The sequence below is a fragment of the Armigeres subalbatus genome, chromosome 3, assembly GCF_024139115.2.
Source record: "Armigeres subalbatus isolate Guangzhou_Male chromosome 3, GZ_Asu_2, whole genome shotgun sequence".
NCBI classification, from domain to species: domain Eukaryota; kingdom Metazoa; phylum Arthropoda; class Insecta; order Diptera; family Culicidae; genus Armigeres; species Armigeres subalbatus.
The window spans coordinates 236,253,927-236,275,555 of record NC_085141.1 but is presented as its reverse complement, the minus strand read 5'-3'; the positions used below and the strand labels follow the sequence as shown (position 1 = coordinate 236,275,555).

Here is a 21,629-nt window from a genome sequence, read left to right as displayed (position 1 = left end):
AATCGTTGGAAAATTTCATTTTATTCGGGTCGGCTTCGGAGTAAAATTTTAACCACGATGGGAGAATAACCATCAAACTGTCAAATTTTAACTAAAAGTTAATCGAATCGGTGGAATGGTTCATAGCCTTAAGTGTTTTGAACTTCATTCTGGGTTGATAAATTTAAGTGTGTAGTGTTTGTGCTGAAACGTGTTTCACTTCCTTCACAGGGGGTTGGGTGGGAGTGATGACGGTGGTGACATTTCTTTTACAAATCAAAACAGCAATCTCGCGATGTTTGCGATTTTCAGCGAAAAAAATTAAATATTTCGTATCAGCTGTGCATAACAATGTACTTGAAAATGCAAAAACAATTAGAATTAATTAGATACTCGGTAGCGGAATGTGAATAACTATCGTGAAATATAAAAACCGTTTGTAATTCTGTGCAATCGAGTGACGATCTTCACTAATTAACGCTGTAAAATGGTAAGTATTTTTTCTTGGGTTTGGAAGATGAGCATGTATCGCAAATAAAAAAAACTTCCCCTTGTATTCCAGGGAGCGAATATTTCTCAGCTGGAGCGTGATATCGGAGCCGATCAATTTCCGCCGAATGAGCATTACTTTGGATTAGTTAATGTAAGAGACACTCATTGAGATTCCACACTCGGTAGTGTGTGGAATCCATAAGTTAATGAAATACCTAAATTTTGGGGTTTGGTGAAATTCCTAAATTTTTGCGACGAATATTATATTGAAATGCGCTACACTAGAAGAAAGGTTTGCTGAAAACCCCCAGAATACTATGTATCCATTGAATAGGGATCTTTATCATTGATCCATCTAAAGGATTCATTCCTAAATTACGTAATATGTACTACATTGGTAATATGTTACCATAACTTTTGGATACTATATCCTCCTTCTACCACGCCACACCGAGCTTGATACTATGTTTAGAAAAATTACGAACTGAAAAAGTGTTATTCCAATTATTTGTTTTTTTGTCATGCCTTTTTTTAAAGAAAAAAACTCGATAAATATTACTCAAAGCTTTGATAAGAATACGACTGAGTTGTGGTAAGAGTCAGGAACATATGGATTTTCCTGGTCTTGGCCACTATTTGAGCACGTATCAGCATTTTGTGTATTCTTATCTAAAAAGTTTTTTATAACGCCTTCGTTTCCATTATATTAAACAGATTTACGTTTGATAAATTATAATTGCATATATGCTCGAATATTACACCTCGCATCTTGTGTAGTTATGTAGCAATAACTGAACTGCTGGGGCGTTTTAGAGATTTGCGCAAGATTTGTTCTAAACATTTTAGCGAGGTTCATCTTCTTTTTATGTATTATCAATTCAGTGCAAAGCCGAGTTATAGCCGCTAACAAAGTTGGATTTTTCTCACAATCCATACGTTAAACCTAACTTCGGAAGTGGTGCGCTGTTTTCATTTGGTGATGTGCTATACAGCGCACCACTTCCGAAATTAGGTTTAACGTATGGATTGTGAGATAAATCCAATTTCGATAGCGGCTATAATTCGGTTTTCTACTGAATTTATAATAATGTGATATCAAATGATAAAGCTGGCGAGAACCCTATGCTAAGATACCATTTTTTTGCATTCGTGTAGTATGAGGCTCACACAATGATACTCGATTTTGGTGATGCCCAAAGAAGTCGGAAAAATCCCGGATTTTTTTTTCTAGAACGCTTCAATTTGTCGAATAAGTATAGGGTATAGGTTGAGTTCAAGAATGTTCCATCTTAATAACAAAAACTACTAAAGCTGTCATTTTTCTAAACCGTTTTAACACGAATGGAAAACATTCTCAATGATCGAACAAAAACAACACATAAATTAAAAACGCAACTGGTACGTAATTGATCAATTAAATCTTTTTCTAGTTTGGAAACACCTGCTACAGTAATTCCGTGTTACAAGCACTTTACTTTTGTCGACCATTCCGGGAGAAGGTTCTCGAGTACAAGGCCAAGAACAAACGTACAAAGGAAACGTTACTGTCATGCCTAGCGGATTTGTTCTACAGTATAGCCACTCAGAAGAAAAAGGTTGGCTCCATAGCGCCGAAGAAGTTTATCGCCCGGTTGCGCAAGGAGAAGGAAGAGTTCGACAACTACATGCAACAGGATGCACATGAGTTTTTAAACTTTCTGATAAACCACATAAACGAAATTATATTGGCCGAACGAAATCAAGCGAAAGGGGCCGCTGGATCGAGCGGCAATAAAAACATCGGCAGCATCGGAGGTGGAAGTCTGAACGGGGACAACTCCGGGCAGCCCCAAGAACCAACCTGGGTGCATGAGATATTCCAGGGTATTTTGACCAGTGAAACGAGATGCCTGAACTGCGAAACTGTAAGCAGTAAGGACGAAAACTTTTTCGATCTGCAGGTGGATGTGGATCAGAATACGAGCATAACGCACTGTTTGCGATGCTTCAGCAATACCGAAACGCTGTGCAGTGACAACAAGTTCAAGTGTGACAACTGCTGCAGCTACCAGGAGGCCCAGAAACGCATGCGAGTGAAAAAGCTACCGATGATACTGGCGTTGCACCTCAAGCGGTTCAAGTATATGGAGCAGTACAATCGACACATCAAAGTGTCCCACCGGGTTGTGTTTCCCTTGGAATTGAGATTGTTCAATACGGTAGGTAACGGGAGAAGGGCTGAAGTAAATAGATTAAGTTAAGATTAGAGAACAACCTGGCTGGCATCTGTTTTGGCTTGCGGGTTTCTATTTTGTTTCAAATTATATCTTATTGTCATTTATGGGCACTATGTCCTAGTTAAACTAGTTCTCCAATGTGCAAATTCTCATATCTATCAGCAATAAGTACTATACAACGTATAACGGTATTTTTTCATTAATTTAAAGTCGGACGACGCGGTCAATCCTGACCGACTTTACGACCTAATGGCCGTGGTAATTCACTGCGGTTCGGGACCCAATCGAGGGCACTACATCAGCATTGTAAAAAGTCACGGATTCTGGTTGCTGTTCGACGACGACATGGTTGATGTAAGTCTTTTAATTTGAGATAATAATAACTAGCTAACGATTTGAAATGTTCAATAACTAATTTTCAGAAAATTGAGGCCTCAACTATTGAAGACTTTTATGGTCTTACTTCTGATATACAGAAATCGTCCGAAACTGGCTATATCCTGTTCTACCAATCACGAGATGCAACATGAAGCTTGTAAGTATGAACATAGTTGTTTTAAATTAGAGACGTAAAATTAATTTATTCTACTGAGTATATATATCAAAAACCGTAATTTGTTAGCATATTTTGTGATAAGGATAAAATGAAATTTTCATTCCTAAATAAAGAAAAAATCCACTTGGGTAAACGTAGGGTTTGTTTTAATGAACATGGCAAACTAATGAATCTGTTCATATGCATATGGTGTACCATATGTTTTATATAACTATAATGAAACGATTTTGAATAAGAGTAGAAAAGCATTTAGGACCCATTTTCATTCATTCACATTAACAAAAATACCAAGGACTATCAATAACGTTTAAATTGATAAAATAGTTTTGTTAGTCATAATATATTTGCGTGGATCCACATTTTCAGTTAGATCTCCTATCACGTTTCGAAAAAACAATTGATAGTGGAATATATAGATGAGCGAAAATAAATCCTCTGTCTCCAAACGAACTGGCAAACGAGCATGACGTCACGATTTCAATGAAAATATTAAAGTGTGACGTCATATGCACGTGCTACACGGTCAAAAGAACGAACCCAACCATGCTTTCTCATCTATAGATTCTACTATCTATAGAAAAAACTGTTCGTTTCCGTTTTAAAATTAGCTTCAAATTTAGAGCCTGCTTATCGTAAACAAATACAACATGAGTAGTATGATAAACATTTAGCAAACGAATGTCGAAAATGTTTCAATCATCATACCTATTAATAAACTGGATTAGAAATATTTTTATATTGTGCTTTTTCTTGGCCCAAACATATTCGAAATTCACTGCAATATTTTTTTTTTCTTTTTTTTTTTACTTTTTCTACAATACGTATTCTAGATTTCTTGCACTGAGATACGGGATACCTTACAACAGTTTCATTGGGCATTAAACAAGTTTTGTACAATAAGGACAACAAGAAAATTAAACGAGTAAGGAAAACAACCTTAGGAATTATAAGGAGAAAAATAGAGAAGAAAAAACTGAATACTCTATCACAGTCTTCACGCGGTCAATTCTTGCAGTAGAGTAGAGGGTTTGCAGATGAGAAGCAGCTCGTACAAAATTTCGGCATCAGTCTCAGAAACCAATTTTCTATCATTTCATTTTATGCAAGTTGATGGACTTCCTCTGTTGGGTGAAAAGGTTCCAGGTTTAGCATCATCTTGAGAAGCCGGTGTAACAAATTTTATTTTATACAAACATATAGATGCTCAAGCAACAAGAAACAAATAACAAATTAAAATAATGCACTTTCTCTCTTGGTGCCCTGAGAGAGACGGCTAGGTGGTGCCCACTACTTTGTATAGGATTCTTATCCTATTCGGGCACCTCGAATCAATTAATGCCATTTGGCATTAACGATTCGATGTCTGTGTCTGGAACAAACCACAACTAAACATTTTATTGCCTATTTTCAGGCTTCTCTCTTGAGTCCAGACACATAATCAACAAATAAAACAGATACAATAGTGCTGTCCAATGACCAGCTCGAAGTTGTTCCCGTCCTGCTCCTTCTTTTTTGTCAACAAATGGGCATGAGCAGGACATGGAGATATTTCGAGCTACTTCAAGTAGAGGTGTGCGCCGCCGCGCCACGCCGCCGACAGTTTTTGGCACGTTGCCACCACCGGCATTTTTGCATCGGCGCGCCGCCGTTTGAAATTTTGTCACGCCGCTGATCTACATTTTTCCACGCCGATTCAAATTTGAAGAAGTCCGCATAGTTTTTCGTGGAAATTTCGAAGATTCAGTCGAATTTCCGTAGAATTTCCCGAATGATCCCCACTTCTTCATATTGGAACCCCAGAGAATTGTTCATGAAAATACCAATGATTTCCTTGAGAATTACCATTGAAATTCCGAAAACCTCTCCGAGTGGAAATTCCGAAGAATTTCTCACTGAAATAGAATTTTCGTCGTTTGGCAGAAAGTGCCGAAAGCCACAAGGCCGACAGTTGTTAGGCCGAATATGTAGTTTGATCAAGCACATCATTTGACCGAAGTCCATCTCGCCCAAAATTATTTGGTCGACGACCGTTTCCTGTTTTAAATGTTTTCCTATGGAACTTTTGAAGAATTTCTTATGGACAATACAAAGAACCTCCCGTAGAAATCCAAAATCCTTCCGTGACGTTTTCCGTTTTCCGTGAAAATTCAAAAATTTTACTTATAAATTCAGAATTTTAGTGGAACAAGGTGTCTGCTCAATTGTTAAAACCAAATTCCCTATTTTTTCCAGTTTTTTCAGGTACTCTACATTAATTTTGATGTAAAAACAAACGTGCCATATACAGATTTTTACAGCAAGATAATCAATTCAAACAAGTCAAACGAAACACGTTTTTCAAAAAAAATTATTGGTGGCACCCCAACATTTTTTTATCGTCATCTTTTTCTTCTTATTGGCAGAGGTTGCATATCCCACTAACACATTGCCGCCTCGCAGTTTAGTGTTAATTAAGCTCTTCCACTGTTGTTAAATGCGCGGTTTATCTAAGCCGGGTTACCATTTTTCATTCATATATCGTGAGGAAAACACGATGATACATTAATATGCCCAGGGATGTTCAAAAAATTCCAACCCGAAAATTTCCTAGACCTGATCGGGAATCGAACCCAGCCACCATCTGCATGGTTTTGCTTTATGGCCCTGACTCGAAAAATAAGTTCATCCAGAAATTGCTTCAATCATTCAATCAAAAATTCCTTCAGGTATTCCTTCGAAAATTCCTCCAGGAAATGAAATTGGAAATTCCTTTAAATAGACATTCTAAGAATTGCTTCGGAAAAAAATTCTCTCCGTATTCCTTCGGAATTTCCTCCAGAATTCCATAAAAAAATCCCTTAGGTATCCCTCGTAAAATACTTTGGAGATTTTTGCAGATATTCTTTAAAAATTTCTTCGAATATTCGATCGATTTTGATTAGTAATTTCTTTAGAGGAACTTTAGTGAACTTAGAATTGTTCAGGAAATTTGTTTTGAAATCACCGTGAACGTCCACCCGTTCTGGGGTGTTGTCGTCCACACGCCTGGGCCAGCTCACCTTGGTGTTATCTCAGGGTTGGCCTTAGGCCACGGAAAACTGGACACTCACCTGAACCGATCGAGCAATCAATGGATAGGCCTCTACCTAGGTGGGGGTTAGATTCTTTATTTGGTCAAGCTAAGATTGAGAGATTTCTATGTATTGGTTTGATTTATTAAACTTTTTACTAGGTCTGCGGAAATGACGGAATACTGACGATGATCGTTGGGCCCGTTCTGCAGTTTCAGGAGACAGGGGGAGATGGTAGGGCTAATAGCATACCTTGATCATGGCTGAAGTACGTGTTAGTGCGTTGGAGTGGTATGCATCACTCGGGAATCGACGCCACTTCGCTGTTCGTCTTGTAGGCCGACTGTATTGTGAGGGGTTTCTCCTCAACTCGTAAATCTCGCCAGCGAGGGCCGGCTGGCTGCGGGCGGGAACTGCGACCGTTCCTGGGTATGTCGGTTCCGAAGAAATGTGTACCGTCACGAGGTTTGTATGCACCTTGTGCAATTCGGTTGGAAGAGAAATCCAACTAGCCGTTGACTGTAGGCTCCGGAATCGGTGGTGTTGGGATGTTGGGATTGGGCACGCTAGGAAGCGACGGAGCGTGTATCGCAGCGTCCAGTTGAGCTTAACAAAAGATATTACGGTTCTGCGCCCAATTGATGGAGGGCCGACCGGACCTTGCACTCTGAGCACTAAATGTTGTAACTTGGCACTTTTCTCCTCAAAATCTATTTGCTCAACATTTATCAATAATTTATCACCACTTAGAAAATAAATTCACCCTTCGACCACTTTTATTTGCAAGGAACTTTTTAATGTTAACGGTGTTGCTTCCTTATCCCGAAATCAACTGAACTCCTCATCAGAGTCAGGGTTCCTCATACCCTCCTTTCTAAAAATCTACCTTCTCCCCTTCTCCACGTTGCTCCCCCTTTCCTTGAGTCCGTCATTCCAATATTCTCCCGGATCTGGTGTTGCAGCATCCTCAGTTTGCTCCTCTTTTTTAGCGAGAGGTCTAACAAAGCCTTCACGGATGAATTTTTTTTAGGTTCGAATTATATATAATATTAAACATGGGTTCTCAAACTAATTTCAAATTTAATCAACAATTTTATCTTTAAAGGAATTACAATACATACCACAAGTACAAAATATAAACAATTTTTATAACCGAAGAAAGAACAACTGTTTTTAATCTAAAAAGCCATAGGTTGTTGCCGATTACTTCGGTAACAGTTTGGGACTTTCTTCGGGAATTCCCTCAGAACTTCGTACGGATATTCCTTCAGAAAATCATTTGACGATTCCTAATTCTAAATTCTTCTACGAGTTCCTTTAGCACATTCCTCGGAAATTTTAATGTTTTTATTAATGAGATTTTCAGCCAGATTCCTCGGAAATGTTTTAAGGAATTCCTTTAGAAATTCGTTCGGAAATACAGATGATGAAAAAGTATAAAACTGCTAATGTCGCTCCAGTTCATGTGACCAACATCTATTCTGCCCCACTCACATATTAGTCCCATACCGTTTTTTCGCATTGTGAGATAACAGCTATTGAAGTTCCAAATAGCATCTTCCATAAGAAACTTTTAAAAAATCTAATAAATTGAAACATCATCGTATCTTTCTGAAATTTTGCTAAGTTGTTCATCATTCGATGGATTACCGTGAAGCGATTTAGTTTGACCGAAACATTGTTTATTTTTAAGCAATTAGGTAGTTCATGTAAATTCTTAGTGGGTCTGATATGCGGGTACTTTCGATATGGGACTATTTTTTCACTCATGGGCATACAAAATCGTAGTTTTTATTATGATTTATGGAAGTACCTAAGAAATGAACCCTATTCATTGGGTTAACTCAAATGTAACGAAAAGTCAAATGGGACTGTTATGCCGGTAGTATAAGTGTCAAACCGATGTTGTTGATGCAACCAATCATATACACAGGATTTTGTTTTTACACGATTTTTTTCGCTCGTATTTTTGATCGTGTGACTTCAATTTACCTCCAAAATCTTCGCAACATGTTTCAAAAAATCCAGAATAAATCAAAGAAAAATCACATGATAATTAATATGCGTTAAACATTTAGGATGAGTGGAAAATTGAGAAAATGTAAATCGTGGTAAAACAGAATCCAGTGTACTACAACATGATAGACAGCATATGCCAAGTTAAGCTTATTGAAGCCAAATAATTTTAAATGGCAAAATAATTTTAATGGTTACAGCGCCACTAGCGTTTTAGTACTTATGCTCTACTGGGAATACATTCGGAAAATGCTTCGGATTTTTTTGAAATCCTTGGGGATTTTTTAGGAATTCATTCGAAAATTTATTTACGAAAACTTTAGAAAACACCTTAAGGAATTGTTCTGGATATTCTTAGGAAAATTCCTTTGGAGGTTCCTTCGGAAATTCCTTTACGAATTTCTTTGGAAATTTTAATAAATTCCTTCAGTAACTTCTCTGGAATTTTTTTCGGTCATTTCTAGAGAGTTTCTCTTCTACAAATTCCTTTTAACATTCGGAAATTCTCTTAAAATTTCCATAGAAATTAATTTCGAAATTCCTTTGAAATTTTTTGACTTTTTTTGAGAATTAGTTCGAGAATACCTTTAGAAATTCTTTTGAGAATTCTTCTGGGAATTCCTTGGAAAATCCATTCGATATTCCATCAAAAATTCCTTTAGCAGAAATCCTTCACAATATCTATCAGTTTTTTTTTTGAAAATCTCTTCATGGTCAACCGCGGGAGTTCTTTAAAGAATCCTTTCGGAAATTCCTCCTGAATTACCTTTAGAAATTCCTCCAGGAATTCTTTCGGTAACTCATCTTGGAAATTCCCACAGAAATAATTTAGAAAATTACGCTTCTGATTTCTAGGACACGTGATTCCTTTGTAAAACCATGCGAAAATTCCTTTGAAAATTGATCCAGAAATTTCTTCGAAAGTTCTGCCAGGAACTGCCTTGAAATCCTTAATTATTATATATTTTTTAATACATTCATGAAGAATTTCCGAGCGAATTTAAAGAAGATTTTACAAGCAAAATTGATTTCCCGAATAAATACTTAGCTCTCTTCAGGTATTGCTTTGGGAATAATTCAGAAATTCCTTTGAAGCAGGATAAACGTTTGTTTGTCCATAGATCGGAACAACGATCCATGCGTGTTCAATTCTATAATTTGTTTATTTTTTTTCATGTTTGAAAGTTTCCTGATTGTGTCAGAAATTCTCTGATAATTCCAGCATTTTTTCAGGTTTTCCATGTAGTAGTCACCCTGTGGAATTCTGGAAACTTTCCATGGAAATTTAGAAAAAATCTCGTGCCAATTAGAATAAATTTCCTATGAAAACTCCTAACAATTTCCATTGAAATCGAATTTTTTTTCGCGGAAAATTTCTGGTTAAAACTCCAGCGAGTTTCCCGTAAAAACTCCTTAGAGTCTCCCGTGGATGTTCCGAAAAATGTTCAGTGTAAATTTGACATATTTTGTTGAGTATGCTGGAGTACAAAATTTTGAACAATTTCTCATGAAAATTCTGAAAAGTTTCTCATGCTAATTTTGAATTATTTTCCCCTGAAATTCCAAACAATTTTCCTTGGATATTACAAAGAGCTACAAAGTAGTTCCTGTGGAAAATTCGAAAATAATTTCCAATAATAAATATTTTAGAAAAAAAAAATTCTGGAAAAGATGCTCCCGTTGACGTCTTGAATATCCCGAAAAAATGAAAAAAAAAACAAATCTTCGAAAATGTTATAAAAAAACACCACGCCGATTCACGCCGCCGCCGCTGCCGGTTAAAATGGCTTTCGGTGTGACGCCGAAAACGCCACCGCCGCCGACCAAAATTCTGACAAACGCCGCCGCCGTCGATTTTCGGACCGGCACCTCTAAGGTGCCCACCAGAGTAAACGCGACGCGACTCACGTAAAAGAATAACAATCATTATCAACAGGCTGTCAAATTGCACTGTCGCGTCGCGTCGCATCGCACGTCGCGTTTACTCTGCCTTCACCCTAACTTCAAGCTTCCATTGGACAGTACTAATATAGCACAAGCGATACATACTCGATCGAATATTTACAACTATTCGAACAAAATAAAACCAACCGTAACACCGGTTTTGCTTCACTTGGATTTTCTTCCGATTGGTACGAGCACAATCATGCCACGCAGGAAATCCATACTTGATTATAGGCCGAAAAACGGTTTTGTACAGCAATATTTTAGCCATTGGATCAAGCACTAGATCCAATCGTGAACGGCGACTCACGACATGGGTAGGACAAAAATTGGATTTTAAAATCTATAGAATACTTTCTATGGCATTTCAGAGACTTTCTGAAGATCCTCTCGGATTTCAAGAGATTTTTTCGGACTTCCACAGATATGATATAAAACGTGTGTGTTCATAGAACATTTCCAAGAAGCATGTCTTTAAACATTACGAATTCCAGTGTTTATGGATTCCTGTAAATTTTATAAAATATTGGATGGTTTCAAGCAATTATCACTAGCTTCAAGGAATTCGAACCATTGCAAATCTTCAGAAACATCTCTACTATCAGTAGCTTATGATCGTCCAAGAACCTTTAAGGGTGTTCAGTACTATTAAAGGGTTTTCAGACATCTCAAGAATAAGGTTACTTTGAATTTCAGACTTTTTTTCCTCACTTTGTTTTCTCATATCCTTGTTTAGCTGCTCAACTTTAAGAGACGAGCTCGGCAGACATAAGGTCTGTCAAAAACTACATCATATAGTGTCGCATAGACTAAATCACTTTTCTAAGTGTATCCTCGATCTATACTTCTGTTTATCTACCTTACCGAGTTATCGAAATTTCCTTTCTGTATTATCGTGGGGATGCAGAGGTTTTCTCGATCTCTAGTAGCAACACTAACTACACACTACCATTCCTCTTCTTTCCCAACTGACTGGAGCCGTAGGTAGTAAATATCAACCTTTAGTCACTTGGATCGTAGTACAATTTACCTACATCAGTTCTGACCAGTCACGAAGAAGCAACCGTTGACAAGTACAATCAGTTTTACCTAAGTTAAGCTTAGCTATATCCTTGTTGAGATTAATTCACGTGTCAGCTTCTCTGAACTAGCAGAAATAATTAAGTACTTCCAGAAAATTTTCAACATTTTTATGAAAGAGCAAAAACTATTAGAAATTTCAAGACTTCTTGAAAAATCTCCATACATCATTGAACACTTTTTGGAATGGAAAGAATTCCTCATAGACTCTTTTCGGAATAGATTTCTTCTTTACAATCCCGCAAACCTCCAAGATTGTCAGGATGCTGATAAACTTTTGAACCTCTGATTAACCTTGAAACGTTTTAGTGAAAAAAAAACTGTTAAAAACTGTTGGAAATTTTGTAAAAATCAAGGAAACTTGTCATGCCAGAGCACTGTAAATACCGAAGCCGTAACTAACAAGACAAGGTTTCTCTTCACCGACTTCTCCCCATCGAAATAAAAGAGACAATATGCGGGTTTGTTTGCACTTTATTACTTCAGGACGAATGATTACATTTTTATCTGGCGTTCTGATAAAACCGAAAAATCGTTGAGAAACTTTTTCGGATGTTTTAGGCCTTCCAGTTATTAATTGAAAGCTTTTCAATGCCCGCCATTGCATGAGTATGTATGTTGTGAGCCAAGTACAAAGGGAACGCTACGTCCAGGGAATCTAGAATGATTCCCAAACGAAAATATTTTAGACCGGACCGGATATAACCGTGAACATTCCAGAAAATTGTGTTTACATTATTCCTATTGGATATATTAAGTTTTGACATTGAGACATTGATTGATTGACCTGGTAGATACCTTGAGCTGAACTCGAGAATGTTTTGGAGTACGTTGAACATATCTAATTCAAAAAAATTGAGTTTGCATGGTGCGCACATGCTTATTGAACCATGTTGGGTGCATATCGATGTTAAGGACATTGCATGAAGCCTTGGTTGTCCGGTAGATACTTTGGGTTGAACTTGGGAGCGATTTTGAATACTTTGAACATCATTGAGAAACCTGGATTTAAATGATGCACCTGTGCCTATTGGACTGGATTGGGTATATGACGAAGATTATGACTTTACATAAGCCTTGGTTAATTTGGTAGATACCGTGGGCTGAATTCGAAAACGTTTAGGAGAAACTTGAGCATCTCGTATTCCAGAAAACTGATCATTGTCTCAACGATCAAGATGACTAAACTTGATTTATTAAACAATGTGGTATAGTATCCAAATATTTCAGATTTATCTGCAAGCTGTCAGAAGAAAAATATCTTCCCAAGGTTTTGGATATCTAGGTCTTCAGGGTATAGTTAAACTTGACCTCCAATATTTTTCCTGGGTAGCTGACATCCTAATGAACATTTTTGCTGAAGAAACTGGTCCCCTAGCTCTCTTCGGTAGTTTTTTCACAGCCAATCTCAAACGCTGGGCATATATGAATATGACCGAAAGGGTTAAGGAGGTCAAATATTTTCAAATTTATTGTTATGTTATCAACGGATGCCACCTTATCTTAGGGAACGTTCATAAATTACGTCACGCGGAGGAGAGGGAGGGAGAAGGTCTCTAATAGTGTGACTACTCATATCAATTTATATAAAATTTCATACAAAAAATGGGACAACGAATGGAGGAGGGATTAACAATGGTTAATTTTTCGTAACATCATTTATGGACGTTCACTTGATTCAGTCCTTTCTTGTCAGGAACCTCAACCAGTCACCATTATGTCTTTTCACTAACCCTTGCCACCCACTAGCATGTTCACGTGGTTTATGGACAGTCCTTTAGCATTTAAAAATGTTAGAACCTGAAAATCTCACATTTTACCAGCTATAAATCATTTTTGCTAAAATTTTAGCTAAAAAAAATCGTCTAAGAAAATTATTCCGATTTTGTCACTGTTCCGATTTTATCAACTGAAACTCGCGGACCATGTTGATAAAAACGGAACATACCTGTAATTGAGAAAATCATCTTCTATGGTAAAGTAAAGCTTATTTTATGGGAGGTGAAACTTATAATTTTTAATCATTTGGAAGACATTCTAACTTTTTTGTCAAATGACTTATACGCTATAATTAGTTGTTTATGAAAAGATTATAGAGTTTGCTGCATTGAAAGTAGAAAAATGATTGAATTAACAAGAATATTGGGGGTGTCCAATCTGCCCCGGGTGTTCATAATGCCCCCTACATCACGGAGAAATGGGATTTGAAAATCGTGACCAATCCTGAACAAATTAATGATGATTGGCCAGAGGCGTCGCGTGACCAATTCTTCAACCTGTGCACTATTTTAATAAATCGAGAAAAACACATAAAAGGGACAAGAAACGATAAACGAGTCATTTTTCGGCGCGTTTCTCAACATGTTTGTTTATTTTGTTGCATCTAACTGGTTATTAGCTACTTCTTATTTTCTGAATTAACTCAAACTAAACTAAGCTTAAAAGTGATAGTACGTAAAATTAAAAATTACTGTCATCAGAATCGTTTCCAATGTGGCATATAAGACATATCGGAAATTATTGACCTGACTTTCAATTCTGATTTGAGTCATTTCGCAAATGAGACGAAGTTTTAAATAGAGGCATTCCACGAGGGCATGTCAGTCGATCCTGAGCGACCATTTCGAAAATCTTTGAAACTTTGTACAGTTTTTCAATTTCATCTAAATCGTCATTTTTCGATATCAAATCTTCATATTGAGTCACGACTAACTTTTCAAAAGGGTGTATGTGAAAATGGTTCAAAAATATTTAAAAAGCTGCACAGCAAAAACGGAATGTTCGATTGTTATGATTTTTTCAGCGAAGTTAGACAACTAAATGGTGATTCTTAAGAAAATGTGCACAGTAAAAAAAAATTTTTTTGCCTTCAAAAATATCATTTTGTCACAAAACTCAAATATCTCAAAACCCTATCTTTTTCGAACGTAATTTTTTAGGAAAACGGTCCATTATATTAGCTATCTACCATAAAAATTTGGTGATGGTAAACTAATAAACAAAAAGTTATGACATTTCAAACATTTCACAATTTTCACATTTAGTAAAAAAAATTTTTTCTGTGTAAGTTATTTCGAGAATTGCAGTTTGATGCAGATTTTATTGTTAAGGGACGTGATTTAAACAAGTTGTTTTCATGATATTTTGATTTAATTATTCATAGCATCTATAAGAAACTTAGACACGATCCAGTGTTGTGATCAAAAGTATTGATAGTGTCATAATTTTCATTGCACGTGACTGGCGAAAAATTCTTTTAATAGTGTTGAAACCTGTTGATAATAACGTTGATAGAAACATATCAGAAATGTTATTTTTAAGACAAAAGCTGCAAAATCAAAGATTTATATACACGTGTACGTCTATAGTTTACCTGCAAAAATATACCTCTTAGAGAATAGACTTTATGATCGGGAGGAAACGGGTATCTTCAACAACAACAAATGCATGATAGGTACATACCATGACAATGCTCACGAAAAAGCAAAAAATTACTACTACTAAGGTTGTTAAAGATCTTATAGTAATTTTTTTCTTCAGTCAAGCAAATGACACCAAACTAGTCAGTAAAAACTTAAAAGTGATTTTGTTTATTGAAATATTACGAACAACATGAGTAGCCGCTTTCTCAACTGTTGTAGGCCGTTTGATGGAAAAAAGTGTTCAAAGAGTTACGAAATCTCACCGAAAGCACCATAGATAAACTGAAAGCGACTGGTTATGCTCCAATGTCCACATTGAATACAAATTTACGCATTTGCACGTCCTGCCGTCTAAACGTTGACAAAAGAGCAATCTGTATATCATCGGTTGAGCAGAGCGCAGGAAGTTCGAAAACGACAGCAACTGAGGAATTGCCAGATGTATCGACAACAACTGAGGAATTACCAGAAGTATTAAGTGCTGAGAGCCTTGCCACCGTACCATCAGCGAAATCTGTTTCAACAAATCAATCGGAAGATGAGTGTATCCAAAAGGTCAACATCGAACGCTTTAACGAGGGCATAGCTGGGATAAAAGTGACTCTGATTAAATGGAGTAAGATGGACTACGTTTATTACCCGGAGAAAAAATACCGTGAAATAAACGAAGCTGTACGAAGAAACCTCTTCAAATTAGGACCTGATGATTAATAAGACTGCTGGGAGCAACTACAACTGGGGGGTTTGTTTCTAGGGGAGTATAAAAATACGTGTTGTTCGTTTGAGGTGTAAAACAGAAGAGAGCTCCTGGCTCTGATTTATTTAATAAAATAAACAACAGCAGTGTTGCGCGCTGCGCTTGCTGAACATCTGCTGATTACACGGAAAGATATTAATTTATCAATTTACAGTATACATCAGCTCTTCCCCCTTCAGAAGGAAAGGAGACTCAGACTGAACAAAGATTCAAAAAATTAACAATACAAAAATTCACTTTTAATCTAGCTTTTCTGATTCTTATTGAACGCCTAGGTAGGCCAGAAAGCTCTACCGGCTCTGACGGGAATTTTCTTTTCCTATTCTTATTCTTCATTAACTTGCGTTGATTCGAGGCGCTTCCACTGCTATGACCTGGTAATTGCCAGATATCGCTCTCGTTCAGTACGGGTTTCATCATGCGTTCTGCTGCAGTCCACAACGGTCGACCATTCTCGGGAATCTCGACAGTCGATAGCGGACGACCAGTCTCGACCACTCGCATTACCCGCTTCGACAGATCCGTAACTCCATGTCCATCCTCAAGGACTCTGATCTGATTGGGATGGGACGATGTTGTCGTCTCGTTTCCAACCATGATCTGTAATATATTTTGAGAAAAACGTTTCAGAAAAGATACTTTGATCCATTTTCCACGTATATGCGGTTTGTTATGTTTTTTCGTTTTAATCAAACAGATTAACATCTTAGATGTATGGGTATAGTATTTTTCAGGAGGAAAATTTCCAACCATTGTCGTATCATTAAAGCTTAAACGTAAACTAATCTGGTTTTCCAAGTGCAACTTACAACTTTTATGTAAGAAACCATTGTCATACATTGTGACGTTGTCCAATACAAAACTCGCAAAATGCATAGCCAATTTAGCTATAACTACCAAATAGTTGTCAATTTTAATCATTCGTTTTACCTCCACCCTTTTAGAGAAATCATTTCCTACCGATGGTTTCTTAGTAGGTACACTGTTTGAAAATTTTGAATTAATATTATGTTTTGGAATGATTGCCATATTGGAACAGACGCCACAAACAGCAACAAAATTCGTGTCAAAACCAAACAAGTGAACCGCTTGTTCTACGAATTTTATCATATCAATGATGCCATCATGAATGACCTCGTGAATGACACGTTCAAGTTTAATCATTTCTCCTTGAAATTTCTGCGTAATGTTCACTTTGTCCTGGAATAATAAACACACGTCAAGATCATAGAAATCTGGTTTAGTTCTAAGCATTTTAAAACCATGCTTGTCAGTTTTCTTAGGCCACAAATAGCGTGTAAAATAAATTCTGTTTTTCTGAAATATATCATTTATAGTCTCTATGGAAATTGCCAAAGAATCATCAGTTATAATATTACTTTTCACAAATTTATTACATTGTATTGGAACTGACACATTCAAAACCAACTGCGAAATAAAACTCGCAAATAAAAATTTTGACGAAAATATATTAGGAATTTTGAAATTGAATACAAAAATTTTAAAATTATTCTGCCTCATATCATAAGGAAAGTCATTATCTTGTTTTGAAATTGGTAAATTACTTTTTAAAATCACATCTGCTTCACAATTAGCAATAGAATTACTTGAATTTCTGACAAATACATCAGCACATTTAATCTTAATATCTCCAGTAGGTGTTTTATGTTGTTTTTGGCGAATATTATTTCCTGGCAAAGAAATGCCAAAATAAAATCTCCAGTTGGGAAAGAATTCATCCAACCACGTTCTTCCTAGTAATGGAATAAAGTGATAATAGCAATCAAGCACTAGCAGATTAAATATTGCTTTTGTACTATTCAATTCAACCGTAACATCATCTTGGCCAGAAATTGTCACCCTGGAACTATTTATCTCAATTAATTTATTAAACCTCTTACTTAATGTTCGGTTGAAATTTGGAGCAGCTGTCCTAAATCCACTGTCAATCTCCAATTTTGTCAAATTATTCTCAATAGAGACATTCAACAAACAAGAACTACTGAAATTATCGATGGAAGAAACATCCATACACTCCAATACAAAATCACTTGGCTCATTGTTATCCAATTCACAACTTATTTCTTTAAAATTATCCAGACGCTCGGACAAGTTATCCGGAGCCACAAAAGATTCTTGCATGTCGGCATGTTCAACTTCATCGCTCCTTTTAGGATTTAGTTCACGGCACCTTCTTCGCACGTGTCCTTGTTGTCCGCAGTAGTCACAGGTACGCTGGTCTACCATCCTTTGATTGCTATCCATTTCCAATTGTCGATGCGATGAACAAGCAGATGCGTCTTGGTACCTAAATTGTTGAGAAGGAAAACAACTTTGCGTATTATGTGGATAATCATTATTTGCCGAATCAAAAAATTGATATTTGGTTTTTATTGAAGTTACAAAGTCAACATTGTTTTTATCAAGCCTTTCCTTGAGTTTTTGAACTAATATTTCATAAGACACATCCAACAATTTATCTGCAGGGAAAATCTCATTTGCAATATCGAATAAAAAATCACCTCCCAAACAAAACATCTGGTATTTTCTCTCATTATCCTTGACTTTGTTCACTCGGAAATGGCAAGACAATCGCTTAATCCAAGAAGTAAATGATTGTCGCTTACTGTATGGTTCAATATTGGGAGCTATAATGTAGGACATATTTGTCAAAATCTAATTTAAACAAAAATAAATTACTCTTACAATTGATTTCGAAACAGATTCACAACAACAATTGTAAAAGGCTATTGAAATTGGTAAACATTCTCTAACAATAATTAACGAATGGAAAAACCTATTGTTTCATTGTTTTGTGTCAATAACAATTCCAAAAGCTACCAAAAATATCAGCTTTTGTTCAATAGAAATACAAAACATGCAATAAATCACGTTACTTGCGCAAAATCACTTTTGTATAGTATTCAAAAAAAATGCGCGGCTTTTCCTGACACACTATAGAGAAAAGTAAAATCACCAATAATCAAAATTAATTCTGGCTTCAGTTTAACCAATATATCACACTGCGCAAAACCAATTATCACTTTTTATTACTTATGTAAATTGCGCGAACACTCCTGGTAAATGCGAAAAAATAAACGTAAAACGCCAATTAAACCAGATTTCGTTACTCACCCGATGAATCCTTTACTCTCACCACGATTCCCAGGTAAAGGAACCAGAAAACCTTCCAGCGGAGCGAAAAGGAAAAGATCAAAATTAAACCACTACTGCCGCACAGACGGTCCACTGTGCAGATGCCCCTATGTCTCAAATAAAAGAAAAATCACTTTTATTATAATGTATAATAGATTTGTCACCAAAACAATTGAATTGAAATACTAGGTTTTCTTTAAAAACACTTTTTGTTTTGCTTGAAACCGACGCCGTATAAGCAAATGGCGTTTCGGTGGGCAAGTGCACTTTGCCACCTCCGAAATATATGCCACCAAATGTGTGCTATTGTGATTAATTATCACTATCACGGTATCACTTTACCTACCGGCAATCGAAACAACAGCCGCCGTCTCCTGTTGGTTTTCCGTCGGCAAAGGCTGATACGATCCAGTAGCTGCGGTGATCCGTCGGTTCGTTTTTTCCTCGTCGCCACTAATAAGACTGCTGGGAGCAACTACAACTGGGGGGTTTGTTTCTAGGGGAGTATAAAAATACGTGTTGTTCGTTTGAGGTGTAAAACAGAAGAGAGCTCCTGGCTCTGATTTATTTAATAAAATAAACAACAGCAGTGTTGCGCGCTGCGCTTGCTGAACATCTGCTGATTACACGGAAAGATATTAATTTATCAATTTACAGTATACATCAATGATGTGAAAAATACAGATTACGATGAGGTAATTATAAATATGAAGGAAAGGTTCTCGAATGCAGCCACGACAAGGAAAGAAAAATTATTGATTTTGTCGATGCTGCCAAGTTCGTGGTCTATTCAGGATGCCATTGATGAGTTCAAAACCAATAGAAATACAGTAAAAGAGGCAAAACAATTGAAGAATAACTGTCTTTCAACCAAAAATACTAGGTCTAGTACTGCATTAAGGCTCAAGACTCCATCACAATATTTTGAAAATTAATGACTGTATCGCTTGTTTGTAATAGTGAGGCAATTGGTACGGAAAAGTGCAGCAGCAATAGATAAATTTTGTTTACAACTGGGGTGGGTGGAAATGGGGTGTTAAAATATTCCAGCTGATGCATAATGTTGCCAGACTTGACGAAATGTTTATTCTATATCATAACATATGTTCGCGATGTATCAATTATATGGGTATTTATCGGTTTAAAAACATTTATTCACCACTTGGAATGCAACAGAAGCTTACATAACATGTTTAAATATTTATTTCTGGTATATTTGTTCAGTCCGACAAACAACAATGACTTTTTTCAATAAATAAAACTGGCAACGGAGAGGAGATGATTATTTTCCTTTGTATGCACACCTTTGTTTGCGTGCTGGCTGGCGTATACGTTGTATTGTTCGGATTGAATGAAGTTGCATCGCGTAGATTTTGTTCTCACCATTTCACTTATTGCGCTAGTGAATTTGAGTCTTCCGCATTTTATTGCATTTACAATACGGTCGTCAAATTTGTCTCTCACTTCGATTTTCGGAAAGCAGTTTTTGACAGTTTTTGGACGTGAAGTGAATTAATCGGTAGTCAAGATTGAATAAAAAGGTGAAACTCAGTTAGTGAATATGTTTTAGGAGTGATTAGGGAAAAGATCAAGTGAAAAATCAAGTGCGTGTGTATGTGTTTGCTCCAAACGTTCGGAGTTAGTATGCGTTCGAAAAATACGAATGCCGGCCCAGGAAAAAGGCAGTTTTCAGCGTTTTTCAGCAATTCCTCAGTAATTGATAATTTAGATAAGTGAAAAATTAATATGAAAATGCAATGAATATGCTATGATGGAGGTAAGTCGGCAAATAGCCCCAAAATATTGAATTTAGTTCAAAACTTTATTAGTATTAGTGCGGATTCGAATAAAATCATCGTCATTATCGAATTGATTACGGTTTATAGAGCCTTAACAGATGAGACAAAAGAAATAGTAGTTCAATATTTTGAAGATGATGAAGTAAGTCGAGCTATGCCTGGTCAAAAAGATTATGTATCAGTAAAAAAAGATGGAAAGCGTCAAGCAATCCAAAAACGATTAATGATGACGACTTTGAAAGAAGCGTACACACGCTTCAAGGAAATTCACGATAATATTAAAATAGGTTTTTCCTCATTTGCAAGCCTTCGGCCAAGGCAATGTAAGCTTCTTTCCAATTCAGGAACACATAATGTGTGTGTGTGCACAACCCATGAGAATATTAATCTTATTTTACATAGTTTGAAAAGAATCAATTTAACAAAGGATATTAAAATGTTAACTGGTAGTCTTTTGTGTGAAAATACAACATCAAATTGCTATCTACGATCTTGTTCGGATTGTCCAGATTCTTCATCATTGGAAAATACTTTATTCGCTGAGTTTGAAGAAAAATATATTGATCAGTTATCATTTGAGCAATGGGTGACCACGGATAGGTGTGACATACAAACTATTGTAAAACCTGTAGATGAGTTTGTGTCATATTTTTGCTTGAAATTAGAAAGTTTAATCCCTCACGATTTCATTAAAACAGAACAATCCAGCTTTTTAAAAAATACGAAAAATACATTACAAAATGGTGAATTTTTAGTCATTTGTGATTTTTCTGAAAATTACAGCTTTGTATTGCAAGATGAAGTGCAGTCCCATCACTGGAACGTACAACAAGCTACAATTCATCCATTCGTTATTTATTTTAATGGAAGTACGCAAATTGAACACTTAAGTTTTATTATAATTTCCGAAGATTTAAGACACGATTCAGTATCCGTAAACTTGTTCATTGAAAAATGATTAACTTTTACGCGTTGATAAGCATAAAGAAGTCAAAAGATATATTTCATGTCTGATGGAGCAGCGTCGCAGTACAAAAATCGTAAGAATTTTTCGAGCCTATGTCAATTTAAATCAATGTACGGAATTGATGCAGAATGGCATTTTTTTGCTACATCACATGGCAAAGGTCCTTGTGATGCTATTGGAGGAACAATAAAGCGC

At 36.3% G+C, this 21,629-nt stretch overlaps 2 protein-coding genes across 6 annotated transcripts; one reads left to right on the top strand and one right to left on the bottom strand.

Annotated features, from left to right (window-relative positions):
- The first annotated feature begins 231 nt into the window (after positions 1-231).
- Positions 232-3,376, top strand: LOC134226962 (ubiquitin carboxyl-terminal hydrolase 46). The gene is made up of 5 exons (XM_062708113.1): positions 232-469; positions 542-622; positions 1,902-2,669; positions 2,898-3,041; positions 3,110-3,376. The coding sequence occupies exons 1-5, from the start codon at positions 467-469 to the stop codon at positions 3,215-3,217; spliced, it is 1,104 nt and encodes a 367-aa protein (XP_062564097.1). The 5' UTR covers positions 232-466; the 3' UTR covers positions 3,218-3,376.
- Positions 3,377-15,528: 12,152 nt separating this feature from the next.
- On the bottom strand, positions 15,529-19,317 carry LOC134226961 (uncharacterized). 5 transcript variants are annotated; one of them, XR_009983590.1, is made up of 4 exons: positions 19,015-19,317; positions 18,648-18,781; positions 17,704-17,820; positions 15,529-16,112 (listed from the first exon to the last, which is right to left on the bottom strand). XR_009983590.1 is itself a non-coding variant. In XM_062708110.1 (3 exons), the coding sequence occupies exon 3, from the start codon at positions 17,775-17,777 to the stop codon at positions 15,705-15,707; it is 2,073 nt and encodes a 690-aa protein (XP_062564094.1). In that variant the 5' UTR covers positions 17,778-17,820; positions 18,648-18,781; positions 19,015-19,317; the 3' UTR covers positions 15,529-15,704. The 5 variants fall into 5 exon arrangements, 3 of the variants coding, with proteins under 3 accessions (XP_062564094.1, XP_062564095.1, XP_062564096.1); XR_009983589.1 differs by lacking the exon at positions 17,704-17,820; XM_062708110.1 differs by having other exon boundaries at positions 15,529-17,820.
- Between the last annotated feature and the right edge of the window lie 2,312 nt (positions 19,318-21,629).

What these genes read in the sequence shown, in the direction of transcription:
- LOC134226962 (XM_062708113.1), top strand. An exon ending in ATTACTTTGGATTAGTTAAT is followed by an intron (nt 623 to 1,901) that starts GTAAGAGACACT and finishes ATCTTTTTCTAG; the next exon opens with TTTGGAAACACCTGCTACAG. An exon ending in TCGACGACGACATGGTTGAT is followed by an intron (nt 3,042 to 3,109) that starts GTAAGTCTTTTA and finishes ACTAATTTTCAG; the next exon opens with AAAATTGAGGCCTCAACTAT.
- LOC134226961 (XM_062708110.1), bottom strand. Translation starts at nt 17,777, where the DNA reads ATGGATAGCAATCAAAGGATGGTAGACCAGCGTACCTGTGACTACTGC.